The 14945-nt window shown below is 45.2% G+C and overlaps 1 protein-coding gene across 3 annotated transcripts in view; it reads right to left on the bottom strand.

Moving 5' to 3' along the window:
• Positions 1-14945, bottom strand: part of NRK (Nik related kinase) — a 142299-nt gene that overhangs the window by 89282 nt on the left and 38072 nt on the right. For all 3 annotated transcript variants that reach the window (XR_016350608.1, XM_075941116.2, XM_075941115.2), the window contains exon 3: positions 4616-4672. Coding sequence is in view for 2 of the 3 variants with exons in the window: in XM_075941116.2 (XP_075797231.2) it covers positions 4616-4672 (57 nt within the window). In the remaining variant the exon portion in view is untranslated. The remainder of the gene's footprint in view (positions 1-4615; positions 4673-14945) is intronic.

Here is a 14945-nt window from a genome sequence, read left to right as displayed (position 1 = left end):
ACAGGGTGGATGGACGGATGGACAGACAGAGCTCGCTCCCCTGAGCCGCACCCTGGCTCCTTACTCCTTCTCTCTCCTCTGGCTTCCTTCCTCTGCCTTACAGAGCCCTCCTTTTGTGAGGCCCAGCGCTGCTTCTGATAGCCTTGCAGGCCAGGGCTTGCTCAGCTGTTTCCCCTTAGCCAGCCTACTGTGGCAGAGCTCTGGCTTAGCCAGCAGTCTGTCACAGCCCCCTATTACTGTAGTACATGAGCAGCTCACTTAATCTCACAGCATCCCTGTGACGTAACAAGGCACCAATATCCCCCTTTTACAGATGGAAAACCAGAGACCCAGAGAGACTCAGGCCTAGATCCTGAAGAGTCTTTAGGCATCCACCTCCCTTTGATTTACACCAGAGTTAGACACCCTAATACCTTTGAGGCTCTGGGCATAAGTGACATGCCCAAGGTCACACAGGAGACCCTGTGGCAGTGCAGACTTGCTCTTCCAGGCACCAGGCTGTCACCCTGCACACTGGAAACATGTCAGCCTACCATTTCACAGCTGAAAACAATAGACCGTCTGCCTGCACCAAGCCATGAACTCATCAGAGCTTTTATATGACGCTGGGCTTAAAAGGGAGAGCACCAGGGAAAACCCCAAAGGGAATTGCACCAGCTCTAAAGATTTTCGCTTGAAAGTGCTGCAGAATTATTCGAAAGACACAATCAGCGTAGCACGGAATAATTCAAACCAAAACCAACGAGACTAGTTACGGGTAAATCCTAAGGCTACATCCACACTGCAGGCTTCTTGCACAAAAACTTGTGAAGCGTCTACACTGCATGCACGTTCTTGCGCAAGTAAATTTACAGTAAAGCATCGGAACAGAGGGCTTCTTGCGCAAGATTTATTCCTTTCCCCACGAGGAATAAGCCCTCTTGTGCAAGAAGGCAGTGTGGACGGGCAACGGGGGTTTCTTGCACAAGAAACCGCTATGACTAAAATGGCCATCAGAGCTTTCTTGTGCAAGAGTGTCCACACGGCCATGGTCGCTCTTGTGCAAAAGCGCATCTCTTATGCAAAAGCACATGGCAGTGTGGACGTGCTCTTGTGCAAGACCTTTTGCACAAGAACTCTTGTTGAAAACAGTCCTTGCGCAAGAAGCTTGCAGTGTAGACGTAACGTTTGTGTGTAAAGCTGCCCAGCTCCCCAAATAGTGAGTCAGATCCATCAATACACCTCAGCGGTGCAGGGCTGCTACACTGATGCAAAACAGCTGTAAAGCAGGACTAACCAGGCCATTATGCAAACTGATGGCTGCTTTGTGTTCACAGAACCACACGCAGACACTGGTAGGAATCAGTGAATCCAGGTCTCTGGGTTATCCTTCATTTACGTTTGGTTTCCAACCGGGCACAAGCACACACTATTTAAATGTGGAGAATATCAAACTGTGTGCAGCACAATGCAGCAGGAGATCTTGTCAAGTTCCCCGTCTGGAGTTTTCCTACTGATACTCCCTGTAGTGGCGCAGAACCACTGCCTCTGGGTAAGGCCACGGGGACAACTCCCAAGCTCTGTGGACTCCTGGGGTTCAGTGGGAGGCAAAAGTCGTCCATAGAACAACTCTGTGCCATTGTTTCAGCTCTGCGTCTCTGGCAGCCCCCTACCTACCGATCCCTTTCCTGAAGGCTGGAAGCGTCAGGGGGCAGCCTTGTTAGGCTTCTTCAGCAAAATCAATGAGGAGTCTTGTGGCTCCTTAAAGACTGGTAACTCTGTGTGGGCATAAGCTTTCGTGGGCTGGGACTCACTTTGCCAGATGCAGGAGGCGGAGATGCTCACATCTGAGCGTCTGTTCTGGGTTCCCACCTTACCACAAATTCAGCCCCTTCCACGACCGAAAAACCTGTCCTCTTTGGGGACTCATTTCTGCAAAACAATGTCGCTGGCTGGACACGTCTCCACAGAGCTAGAAGTCCCAGAAGTTTACTGCTGCCATCGTTTAAAAATGTACCCCCTGCACCTGGGGTGGGGAGCCCTTTTTGGGTCGGGGACCACTGACCCACAGAAATCAGTCGGGGGTCGCATGCAAGTGAGAAGCAAAAAAAAACAAACCCCAAAACCAAAACCCCAACCCCTCACTGACATGGCCCCTGACTGAGGAGAAAGACACTCCCCACATTCCTTCTGCACATCAGAGCTTGGGGGGCAGGGCAGCCCCACAGTGGAGTAGTGGTGGGTCTAGAGCAGCAGCAGGGGTTCCCCAGTACTGGGAGGGAGCCCTAAACTTTGGGAGGCTGGATCCAGGCAAGTTAAGGCCATATCCGGCCCACGGGCCTTAGGTTCCCACCTCTGCTCTACACAGATAGAAAAGCAAAACCTTAGTACCTGTAGTTTGACCATATATATGTACACATGTATATTTTTAAAGGTACACAGCCTGTGTTTTTTTCATAATAACTTTGTACTATCCTGGCAGTGTAAGAGGGTCTTAAAGTAGGTGTGTATTACATTACACTTAATCCTGCTTTAAGTCCACTTTTCCTTAGGGTATGTCTACACGACCTGTGTTACAGGGACATCGTTACGGCACTGACACTTACTGCAGTGATGGAGGGGGGCAGTTAGGACACTAGGAGTGTTCTTCCATTAACTTAGCTACGTCTACAGTGGGGCTCAAATCAATCTAACTACGTCGCACATGGCAGGACTTTTTTCATGGCCTTGAGCGATGTCGCTAGGTTGAGCTAAGTCTTAGGCACAGACCAGATCTTAGATTGCTATGCTGACGCCCACTGCTGTAGTGTCTGCATGTGGCCAGCGTGGCATAAGAGGAATTTAGGCCTTGTTTGCATATGGAGTTATTCTGGAATAATTCTCCAGGAATAGCTATCTTGCAATCGCTCCATGTACGGATACTCATAGGCCTCGTCTATACTAGAAAAGTTTTGCTACCGTCGTGATACTGGTATAGCAGGAACAGCAAACCCCTGCCTGCCCTCCGCAGTGTAGACTGAGTTTACACTAGCAAACAGCACTTCTGTCACCACAGTTTACACCATTTTCCCAAGAGACGCAAACCACATTGGCAAAACCACTCAGATGCCAGTGCAAATGTGTCTGCACTAGAGATTACACGGGCACAGCTGTGTTGGTAAAAACCCCACATTCAGAACCGCCACAGCGATGCCAGTAAACGTTCTACCTACAGATAGGGACGCCAGCGTGTACCTGCACACATGGAATACGTTGGCCCTGGAGGGGCATAAGGGGGTTCTGTCAGGAGGACAGGAGTGTGGGCTTCAGTTAGGCAGCACTTACCTCAGCTGACGCCTGGCTAGCGGTGCAGCAGGCTAAGGCAGGCTCCTGGCCTGCCTTGGTTCTCCCGGAAGCTGCCAGCATGCCCAGCAGAGGTGTGGCTAATTGGCTCTACACAGTCAGTGCTGCCCGCAGCCGCAAGTACCACCCCCAGTTCCTTGCCGGGGGAGCTGCGGACACAGCACTGGGGGCAGGGCACCGTATGCCCTGGCCACCTCTTCTCCTACGTGCCAGAGAGAAATGCTGGCCACTTCCAGCAGCTGTATGGAGCTAAGGGAACTTGCCTTATCCCTGACAACTGGATTTTGAATGGCCCGGCCAGCAGTCCTGACTGGAGCCGCCAGAGTCCCTATGCAACCAGGCCTTCTGGATGAAAACCGGACACCTGGCAACACCTGGGACACCTGGTGCATCCCAGACCTACAATTTCAGACCAACAAGGCTTTTTTCTTTACTATCTTAATCCACTTTGGAAGTGGATTACCCTAAACCAGAAAAAGGCAGCGTCCACACATGGAATTATCCTAAAGCTATTCTGCTTTAAATTCAAATCTTATTCCGGATTAGTTTTCACGGCAGAAAGTCCCAGAGTGTGTATGTCAATCAGGCCCATAATGTGCAAGGACAGAATTGCAGGAAACTCTAGTAGGGAAGTTTTTTGGCCTTTCATGTTACGAGGCAGCAAGTTGCTGTACCAGCTGCACCTATCAGAGGAGGAACAAAAATCAATGCTTAGCAAATTCGGTAACACTATGTTCTAACTCTGACACCACTTTCTAAATGCGAGCAAGGACTGTGCCAATTAAACTGTCTACTTCTCTCATCTATCTGATAAAAAATGGCAGCATTTGCAACTCTAACATGCTCTTACTTGCTTGCTGTCAGTGCAACTACAATGCCCTAGATTTTTGCACTGCACAGAAGAATAGCTGGCGTATGAGGGGAAAGGATGTGATGAAACGGAGCAGAGGCAACACAGAGCTACAGGAAATCTTCTGTGTGCTATCGCTGGAAACAGATAATCAACTAGCAATAAGCAGGAAGAAAGTTTCTCTCTCATCATTATAGCCTAACAAAAATATACACAACCACTAACTGTGATTGCTTTGCACCCATTGTAAAAATATGACTGAAAACAATTAAACTTGCTCATATAACCATCCTTAGTACTTCAGGGGGAAAAAATCTCAACTCCCAGCAAGCGGTATGAATGCACGCAGGTCATCTTCTTCAATAGCCACCTGGCTGGTTGTTTTATATGTCCTTTTTGCTCATCACCAGACAACCGTTTTTCTCCTCACAGATGCTCACTCACCTCAGTAACATTCATAACTTTGATCGCTGCTAGTTGTCCTGTCTTAACGTGGCGGCCCTGTGAAAATAAAGGACATGCTGTAAGACAGACAGACATGCATGTAAACCATCTGAAATTGCCGATTCATAGAAACGTAGGGCTGAAAGCGATCTCAAGAGGTCCTCTTGTCTATTCCCCCACACTGAGCTAGGGATGTTAATTGAATAGTTGAGTAACCTCACAGTTTGTTGACTATTCTGTAGTCCCCAGGGGGGAGGCCAGCAGCCACTGTGCTCTGGCCCCACTCCGGAGGAGTCCCCTGCCACCCCACGCTGCTGCTTCTGTATCAGAGGTAGCAGCGCAGGGTGCCAGGCGGGGGCTGGTCTGTGTGGGGAGCCAGTTTAAAAAACCCCTCACGGGGCCTGGAGCGAGCTGAAACTGAGCCGGGCTGGCTGCCTGGCTGGCTCCTAATACATTTTAAATGAGAGCTGCAGCGGGGGTAGGTCTCACACCCGGTGCGAGCCAGGAATTAGCTGGGCTGTTGCCCAGTCTGCTAAAAAATTTACTGGAAGGAGAAGGGGTAGAAATGCACGTAGGCTACAGATAGCATTAACCTATAAGCTTTTAAAATTAATGGAGATGCCTATCTGCTAGAACTGGAAGGGACCTTGAAAGGTCATCAAGTCCAGTCCCCTGCCTTCACAGCAGGACGAAGTACCATCCTTGACAAATATTTGCCCCAAATTCCTAAATGGCCTCTGCAAGGATTGAACTCACAACCCCGGGTTTAGCAGGCCAATGTTCAAACCACTGAGCTATCCCTCCCCGTTTTGCTTACCCATTAATCGGTTAATCAACTACATTGTTACATCCCTACACTAAGCCATGATTAAGTATCTATGCAAGCAAAATATTTCAATTAATCATTGAGACATAGCAAGATTGTCTCGCTCAGTTGCGTGAAATCAATGAAGATAGCATATGTATGATGCAAAACCATTAAAATAAAATTCCCAACTGTACAGGGTCTGAGTTCTGAGTTTGAGGGGTATGTACTCTTTGTGCTGGCTCTCTCTCGGGTGAGTTTCACCCGGAATGCAGACAAGGCAAAGAATATGAAACTCCTGTTTTCAGCGTCCACGGTGGGATTAGTTTGTAGGTTTCAATACAGCTCCCAAGAGACAGGTGCTTCCAAGCTAACATTTCTTGGTCATCTTACTGCAATGTCAAGTGATTCAATGAGCACAGAATCTCAAACAACCTTTTTGTCCCTTTGTCCCTTCAGGACAGCGACATGCTGGGAAAGCAATCAGTGGGGATGCTGGCACTACTACTTTTCTGTGGTGTACCTACACATGGATAAACAGAGGACTCCAGTTTTTAGAGCTGTCAATCTGGCAACTTTTACACAGTCGTCAAAGACTACCTTCATACATTCCCTCCTCCCCTCTTTAGAAGGTTCTCTGCTGTGATATAGGGGTACGTCTAGACTACAGGCTTTTGTTGACAGAAGTTTTGTCGACAGATACTGTCGACAAAGCTTCTGTCGACAAAGAGCGTCTAGACTACATCCAGTTCTGTTGACAAAGCAAGACGCTTTATTGACGTGACAGTGTAGACACAAAGGACAGTGTTGATGCAATAACACCTTCTATCAACAGAACTCTGTCGACAAAAGGCATTATTCCTTGTAGAATGAGGTTTACAGCCATCGACAAAGCTGCTGAGTTCTGTCGACGTTATGTCGACAGAACTCAGGGGCAGTGTAGACGCAGGTATAGTTTTGTCAACAAAAGTCCACTTTTGTTGACCAAACCCTGTAGTCTAGACACACCCTAAGCTTCCACATCTCTCAATGCTACTGTAGTTATCTAAGGGGCAGGCATCAACCTGAAAAAGCTCGTGGAGGTTTTGTACTTATAGAATAATGCTCTCTTGCTGATATTGAAGATCACTTCTGTAATGTACTTTGAGACTATAACTGTTGTATGCAATGCTGAGACCTAGAAATGGAGACATGCAATAGCCTTACTTTAAAATAGACTTACACTTCTATGTTCATCAGGATAGCTAGGCCACATTGCTTAGAAGAGGGATTGAAGGGAAAGTACAATATATTGCCACACTAACCAGCACTAATCTCATAGTTGAAAATTGCTTCAAATTACACAGGTCAACATCATGTTGGTTAAACGTTCCAATTATGTTTCCCGTGGGCCAGATTTTCAGAAATAGCCTCCAGCTTTTGGAGCGCAATTTCTCTCCTGCAAATAATTGTCTGCAATTCTGTACCCACAGTTAACTGCAGTGAGTAAGCCATTGGAAATCAGGGCATCCAACATGAAATGGTATAATTTGTGGACACAATGATTTGTAGTTGCAATTTTACACCTGTAAAATTAGAAGCTGAATTGATACCCTTTACAAAAAATCAGGTCCTCTATGTTCAAAATTCGATATGAGAATTGTTTTGGATCTAAAGAATTCTGCATCTAGAAAAATGATTTCTTAATATCAGGCAGGATGTCAGAGCCACGTTCTCCTTTAAAAAAAGATAAATCAGGATTCGTTTTTGTATATTTATGAGTGCTCTCTTACCATGGTTGCACTTATGGGCCTGCAAAGCTTTTTCTCATAACAAAGAAATCCTATAATTCTAGTTTATCACTGAACTTACAGAGGAAGATAAAGCGAGGCACACCCAAAACATGTGCATGACACACGTATTAGTGTGCTTGACTGCAGGCCTTCTAGCGATGAGTGCTACTCCAGACAGATGCCAGCCTTTGGTCACTATCCATTTCAGCTGACGTCAATCATGGTTAGTAAGCTTCCTTTTAACAGCCACAGTTCCTTTGTTGGAGACCATTGTTTGCAAATGTTTCCAGGCATTGAATGTCTTGGCAATGCAGTGAGAGGGCGCTCCACAAAGTACAGTAACGCTAGACATGCCGGCACCCTGATTTAACTCGAACCCTTGGCTGAAATTGAACAGGCTGATTAATTCAGGTCTTTAGCCATTGTACCGAGCTGGCCACTGATTTCTCTAGGTGACAAGAGCTTTTAAGGCAACTGTGTACACTGCAAAAAGATGACACGTAGTTTGCCTTTGAGAATGTATAAGGGTTCTTATTATTGCTGATGAGGGATGTGATTAGGCAAGCTTCACCCTTCACGAGTGAGGTTTACGGTTCCGGTTAACTGGTAGGGGCTGGAGCAGCTCCCACCCATTGCAGAAGGGGGAGGGGTATTCCAACCCTACCAATCATCACCCTTTTAATCAAGTTAACTGGTTAAATATTATGTTTAATCAAGTTAACTAACTAAATGGGATTTTACATGCTTATTGCTAATGAGAATTTTGGAACTCTCATAGATTGAGCAAGGATTGATACGGGGGAAGAGAAAGATTTCCTTTCATTATAATGCAAAAAGTTTAGTACTAAGACAGTACTGAATGGGGTTACTGAAAATTCCACAGAATAGCTACGGAAGGAAGGCTCTGTCTTTGAGTCTGAGAACATCTGCCCAATTCACTTCTCCCTTTGAATAAAAGATGACTGTTATTTTACTGGCAGAATTACCTCCACTCCATGCAACCCTTCTGTTCTTGCTTACATTTATCACTGAAAATCAGAAATGTTAAATCCTGGAAATGTAGTTTGGAGAAAATGTGGTTCACATAAGAGTGATGAGTTCAGTGTCATTTTAAGCCTCTTGAGCTATATAATAGTTTCCTTTGTGGGCCTCATTTTGGGTCTTCATCCACTTCAGCCAACTGATACAGGTGTTCTCAGTATCATGCAATTTTAATCCCAGTCCTACACTCCTAAATCCAACAAAGTACCACTGACAGCAATTGGAGTGACAAGAATTGGAGTGTAATCTGGGGAAAGAATGCTGGATCAGACTTCCTGCTTGTAAACATTCCATTGTCTTGGTTGCAGGTGTCCATCATGTGATAAACATACAAGTCACCATGAGCTTAATTGAATCAAGTGGGGTTTATCCTATCATCCAGCTGCACAGTCAATCCCTATCGGCATAAATGCGTACGTGGTGCTGGAAGGCTATAGCCCTTGTGCAAAGTGAAATTTTACTTAGGTGAGCATGAAACTCAGTGGCAGAATGCACACCTGAAGCTGTGTCTAGATTACAGAGTTCTTCCGGAAAAAAGATACGCAAATTGCAAACCGCAATTTGCATTGCAAACCGCAATTTGCATATCTTTTTCCACTTTTTTTTTTTGAGAGAGACTTTTCAGACATATGGCCCATCTACGCTGGGCCAAATGTCAGAAAAAGACCCCTTTTCGGAACATCCCTTCTTCCTCGTAAAATGAGGTTTACAGGGATGCTGAAAAAACACGGCTGCTCACCAGAAAAAAAAAAATTCGGAAGAGCAGACATGTTCCTTGGACGCGGCAGAGATTTTCCGGGATACCAGAGGTATCCCGGAAAAACTCTGCAGTCTAGACATACCCTAAATCTAACAAACACTTTGAGTCAGACCAATTGTCCACCAAGCCCTGTACCCCGTCTTTTGACATGGGCCAGTGCCAAATGCGTCAGAGGGAATGAACAGAGTAGAGCTATTTTGAGTGATCCATACCCTGTTTTCCAGCACTAGCTGGAAATTGAGGGACAACTGGAGTATGAGGTTGCACCTTTGACCAACTTGGCTAAGAGCCATGGATGGACCTAGCTTCCATTAACTTGTCACATTTTTTTTTGAACTCAAGTTATATTTTTGGCCTTCACAATATGGCACGTTGTGGTGAAGCAATAGGAAAATGGGATTTGAGTCTTGTTTATATTAAAGGAGCCATAAAATGGGCATAAATTTAATTTTCTGGCCCTTGCATCCACTTTTAGGGTATTTTAAACTGCCACAGTTATAAAAAAAGAGAGTCCTTAGTATATATGAGACTCCAGCTCCATGTCTTGACATAGACAGAAAAGCGGAGAGTAAATGAGTTTTAAGCCATTTTTGCAGATTCACTCTTGTTCTCAACATATTGGTGGTCCCATTCTCTCTTTAGGCTATATCATGTGTGGGGTTTTTTTGGCTTGGATTTGTGGGAAAAAATCTCAGACCTGCCAAAGTTGTGAAGAAAAGGGTAACAAACCCTATTTATTTATTGCATTCCACCCTCGTAAACTGGAGAGGCAGAATAGAGAGACTGCTTTAGCAAGGTCGGCCACATGTTATGAAACTTTTTTCATGTAGTCATGAGATACCAACTGTAGTGCTATTTATGGTGAAATGGGGTTGTGTGGGTGTGATTTGCGGCATTCTTTCTTGGAATAAATAAATAATGGCTCTACCTCCTAAACTCCTTAACGTGGCAGGTTAAGCGGCCTCCTTCATTCATAGCATAGCCTATGTAATAATCCTAATATATGATGGGATTACATGTGTGACAAAATATATATGCTCCATGTGAACCTACGCCACCCTCATCTGAATGCTCACAAATAGGCCTTTCCCATCAAATACAATTCAAGCGACAGTACAACAGCCATTCCACACTTAACAGCTCGCACACACAACCTCTGTCGCCTAAAAGGCAAGAGCAGAGCAGACATTGCAATTCTTCCACACTTGACTCCAAACATCCATTTGGACATTTTCCCGAGAGGGGTCCAAGGGAATTCTCCTCAATGCCTTATCTGATGAGTAATGGCCCCAAGCTCTCAACACTAGCTGCAAACAAGAGTCCCAGCATGGGACTTGAACCCAGAACCTCCCAACTATAAGGGAAGCATGTTACCACTGGGGCTATGTCTAGGCTACAAGCCTCTTTCGAAAGAGAGCGTCTAGACTGCAACCACTTCTTTCGAAAAAGCGAGCCGCTCTTTTAAAAGAGAGCACCCAGGCAGTCTGGATGTTCTCTTTTGAAGAAGCCCTGTTTGCATTCAAGAACGCCTTTTCTTGAAAGAGCACTTTTGTATAATGAGGTTTATCACAGTCGAAAAAACCGCCGCGTTCTTTCGATTTAATTTCGAAACAATGTGGCAGCATTCTAGACGCAGGGGAAGTTTTTTCGAAAAAAGGCCACATTTAAAAAAAAAAAAAAACCCTGTAGTCTAGGCCAGTGGTCCCCAACGCAGTGCCCGCGGGCACCATGGTGCCCACCGGGGCATTTATGTGCACCTGCCGAGTGATCAGGTCTGGCCCAAGCCATTCTTGCGCCCTGGGCGCATGGCACATGTGTGGCCCCTCCCCCGGGTATGTGGCGCATGCGCAGCCCCGCCCCCAGGCGTGTGGCGCATGCGCGGCACCGCCCTCAGACACACAGTACATGTGCAGCCCCTCCCCCAAGCTGGCAGCCCTAAAAGGTTGGGGACCACTGGTCTAGACACACCCTGGAGTGGCTCTTTTAAAAGGTTTGAAGCAGCTTTAATTCAGCCTGGTTAAATTCCTGAGTGTAGTTTTTCACAGACTGCTCACATAATGGGTGTGCAATTTAGCCGGGAGGCTTACCAGAAGCCGCATGCTAACGTTGTTCCAGTGTCTCGAAAAGGCTATGGGCCTTTCTGGCAGAACAGCAGTGGTAATACAAATATAATCATTGCTCTCTTGTTCTAAGTTGACTTTTCAACTGTGGCAAGTTTCTTTTTCCTTGCAAGCTTTACAAGTGGTTTTCAGCCTCTCCAGCCCCACCCTGAAGTTCTCACTCAAGCAGCCTTCCTGAGTAAGACTGAGTAAAGACTTCAGGGTTTGGCTTTTTTGTTTTGCTTTTTTCACCAATAACTCTCAGAGGTTATGCAGAGTTCATGGGAAATCTTGTTCACTGCTGCTTCTCTAGCAGCCACAAGGTCTGTTTCGGTAAAGCCTGGCAAAACTGGTATCTCTCTGAAGAGATGCTGTTTTTGGTTTTTTTGCTGAAAGCCCACATCAGCCATCCACTGGTTGTTTTAGCTGTTTCACTGCTGAGTAATATCAGCCAGTGTGTTTATGCTCTCTAGGTTGTCTGAACAACCCAGTCATCAAATTCTGCGCACTTCACTTATGTGAGTAGTCCCACAGTGAGTAAGACAACCAGAATTAGTCTCCTAAATTGCTTTGAAAACAGCTTTCAACAGCAGGAAAGGGTTAAAGGACTTCCTCACCTCACCCCACTTACTACATATGCTACCAAACGGTTATTTTCTAAAGCCATTTGACTGCAGAGTGTTCAATAGGTGCCTGAGGCTTCTGGGTGGCAGTGTCCTTTGTTAAGCTGGTCTATTATCTCAGGATTTGGGCTCAGCAGAAAAGAGTTGAAAGTTGGCAGTGTCTGTGTGGGATTGGCTCCATGTAGTTAAGAGATCTGACTAAGGACTGTCCTCACCTTCCGGGAGATTGATCCTGCAGAGATCCATCTCCCGGGATTCGATTAAGCAGGTCTAGTAAGGACCTGCTCAATTGACCACTGATGTCACCCCTGTAGACTTTGGTCCCCCACTGCATTGCAAGGAGTAATGCATCAGCCATAGTGGAGCTCAGCTTTGCCACACCCAGCCCCAAAGTGCCTCTTTCCACCAGGGGTGGGAAGCAGGAGATCTTAGGGCTAAGTCCAGGTTCTGAGGGTGACCCTGGACAAGTCATTTCACTTCTGTTTCCTCCATGTATGTTCTCTACTGAGATGGTAAGTTCTTCAAGACTGACTGGCTGTCCCGATCAGTGCACTCTAGGCACTACTGTACTACTGGGTCAAGATGAGGAGCCGCATCCCACTGCTGGGATATGGAACAGCCTTGCTTTCCCTGGTGATTCAGTTCTCCCTGCTCTGGATTGGCACTGGAGGACTAGAACAGGAGTCTGAGGCACTGCCCACTGCTGCCCACCTTAAACCTCACTGCTTTAAAAAAAAAAAAAAAAAAGGAAACTTGGTTTAAATGGGACAGGAATTATTGCCGGAAAAATAAGTTGTTAGGAGTTTATAGCTGGCTTTTGTTAGTTAATGGTCCGAGGCAGAGCTCCGGGTGGCTAATGCACTAAAAACTACCATTGAATTGCAGTTATGAGCAATTTCTCAAGGATTACTCCATTATAAGCCATAACAAATGATTTACAACGGCAATTGTGACAGCTGGGTTGGCAAAATCCATCACTCCGTGGCAGTTAATTACCAGGCCTTTCTCCGCCCTGCAAGGAATTCAGGACACCCCATGATGGGTTTGTAATTCTGATGATGAGCCAGTCCTTTCATTTGAATCATGCAATCGGAGGTATTGCTGTGGAAATGCCAGTACAAACTCTCTGCGGCTCCGACAGCCTGGCCTGTTTGTCGGTCATATTTTAATGATGTAAATCAAACTGCATGTTCCCCTGAGGAGTTTTTTTCCCCATCCTTTGAGGTGGCATGAGTCTCTGTGAGCAAAGGTTTTATTCCACTTCAGTTCTGGGATGCTCCTTCTCCCCCCTCCTCCAGTCCTATTTGCAAGACTTCTTTTTAGTGACTGCTTTCATGTATTATCTCAAGAGGGTAAGCTACTCTACCACCTGAACAGCCACAATCTGCCTCTGCTGCCTTCCTGCCTCCCAGCCAGTGCTGACGTGTAGTGGCCAGTTAGAAGCCTCAGTCTGTTAAAACATCATTTTTCCTCAGGTGTCTCATCTTTATTATACTCCAGCCCAAAGAGTTCTCACCCCCCCAGGTCCCCAGCAAGCACAATGCCGAAGCAGGATAAATATTGCTTCCCATAAACGTCCTCCTCCAACGGTAACTAAATTGCTGCCTCTGCAATGCTCACCCTGGCTATAGACAGCAACGAGAGCAGGAAGCAAGGATAAGGTGAGAAAATCATCACAGCTCAGCAAACTAAGTTATCCTCTTATCTCTCAGCTGGCCCAACATTAGACACTCTGAGCTAGAAGAAGGGTTAGCTGGGATGAACTGGCATTGTTCCTCTGACTTAACTGATGCTACACCATTTACACCAGCTATTAATCTGACTGTCGGAATCTTTTCCCAGCGAGGGGTGTTAGTTGCACCCATGTTAGGAGAACCATATTCACTGGACTCTACAGAACAAGATTTTCCTTGCCCACTAACTCCAATGAACAACAAACTTATGAATGCACTGTAAATACCCCAAAATGTTCTTTATGGTTCATAACGCTATTCTTTTAGGGTAACTCACAAGCTACCAAGTTAAATATACCAGTTCCACACAGTCTATAGTCAGCTAGTTGTTAGCCTTTAAACAGGAAATTTTGGTAAGAATATATAATCCAACAACTGCAAATTACACCACAGAAAAGCGAGATGTAAAACATGAAAGGTAGTCTAACAAGCTTGTGTGTAGGCACCTAGAATCAATGATTAATTATCGACACCCGGGTACTGTATTACTACATAGCAGTTATATTAACATGATGAATTAGAGAGGTGAAATATTAATACAATAGAAACCTACTCAAAAAATCAAAATGTCTCACATTTTATTCCAAACTTGAAAATGGACAACTTTGCAAATGTTGGCAAATTTCTATAGCAAAAACTATGCCAATATCTAGTGAAAACTAAGCTTCTTTTAAAGCACACACTGATTTATTTCTAAACAGAAGTTTGCTTATTCTCCCCCCCAAAAAGGCTCAGTGGCTTTTGACTCCAAATATATGTACAAATTTTGCAAGCATCTGAAGTGCAAATATCCACTCTATCAAAATTTGAGGGGAGCATGGAATAGGCAAAACACAACATTTGTGAAGGTCTCAAATCTACTGAGTATGTCACATACTGAAGCAAACAAATGTAGCTCCCATAAGCCACATTCCTACCATTAACAAACTTAACAGTACGTTAAGTTATAGGACTCCCCTATAATAAAGAAGAGTTATGAGTTTGAGAAAACCTTATTCAGGCTGATTAAAACCTTGTTCAGACTGATGTGCGAACACATCCTTCATATAACATAGTTGCAAGCAAGGATTAAGGGGCTACACCTAAAACAAGTTGCCAGATGGTTTCCACAAAAATACCGGACACACTTGACATCACATCACAATCCACATTACATCTTCATTAGAAACCACCGGACATTTCTATTGTCTCATTTATATTTTCTCAATTTGTTTCCCAAACAGAAAGCTCCAATACTGGACTGTCCAGTATTTTTAGAGCATAGAACAAGGACAAACAGATGTGGAAGGAAACAGACAACTTTATACTCATAGTGCATTTGCTAATACCACCATTCACATGAACTGTAAAAACCAAGAGGCTGCCACCAGAAGTAGCTTTTGTGTCCAACTTAAAAAAAAAAAAACCCTTAAAGGTCCTATTTCCTCCCATTGTGTCAGTGGAAATGCAAATTCTATGCTTTGCTAAATGTTTGTCTGTGTTTGACTGCAGGCCAGA

This window comes from Pelodiscus sinensis, chromosome 13, assembly GCF_052426305.1.
Source record: "Pelodiscus sinensis isolate ZL-2025 chromosome 13, ASM5242630v1, whole genome shotgun sequence".
Lineage (NCBI taxonomy): Eukaryota > Metazoa > Chordata > Testudines > Trionychidae > Pelodiscus > Pelodiscus sinensis.
This window is presented reverse-complemented; position numbering and strand designations above follow the sequence as displayed.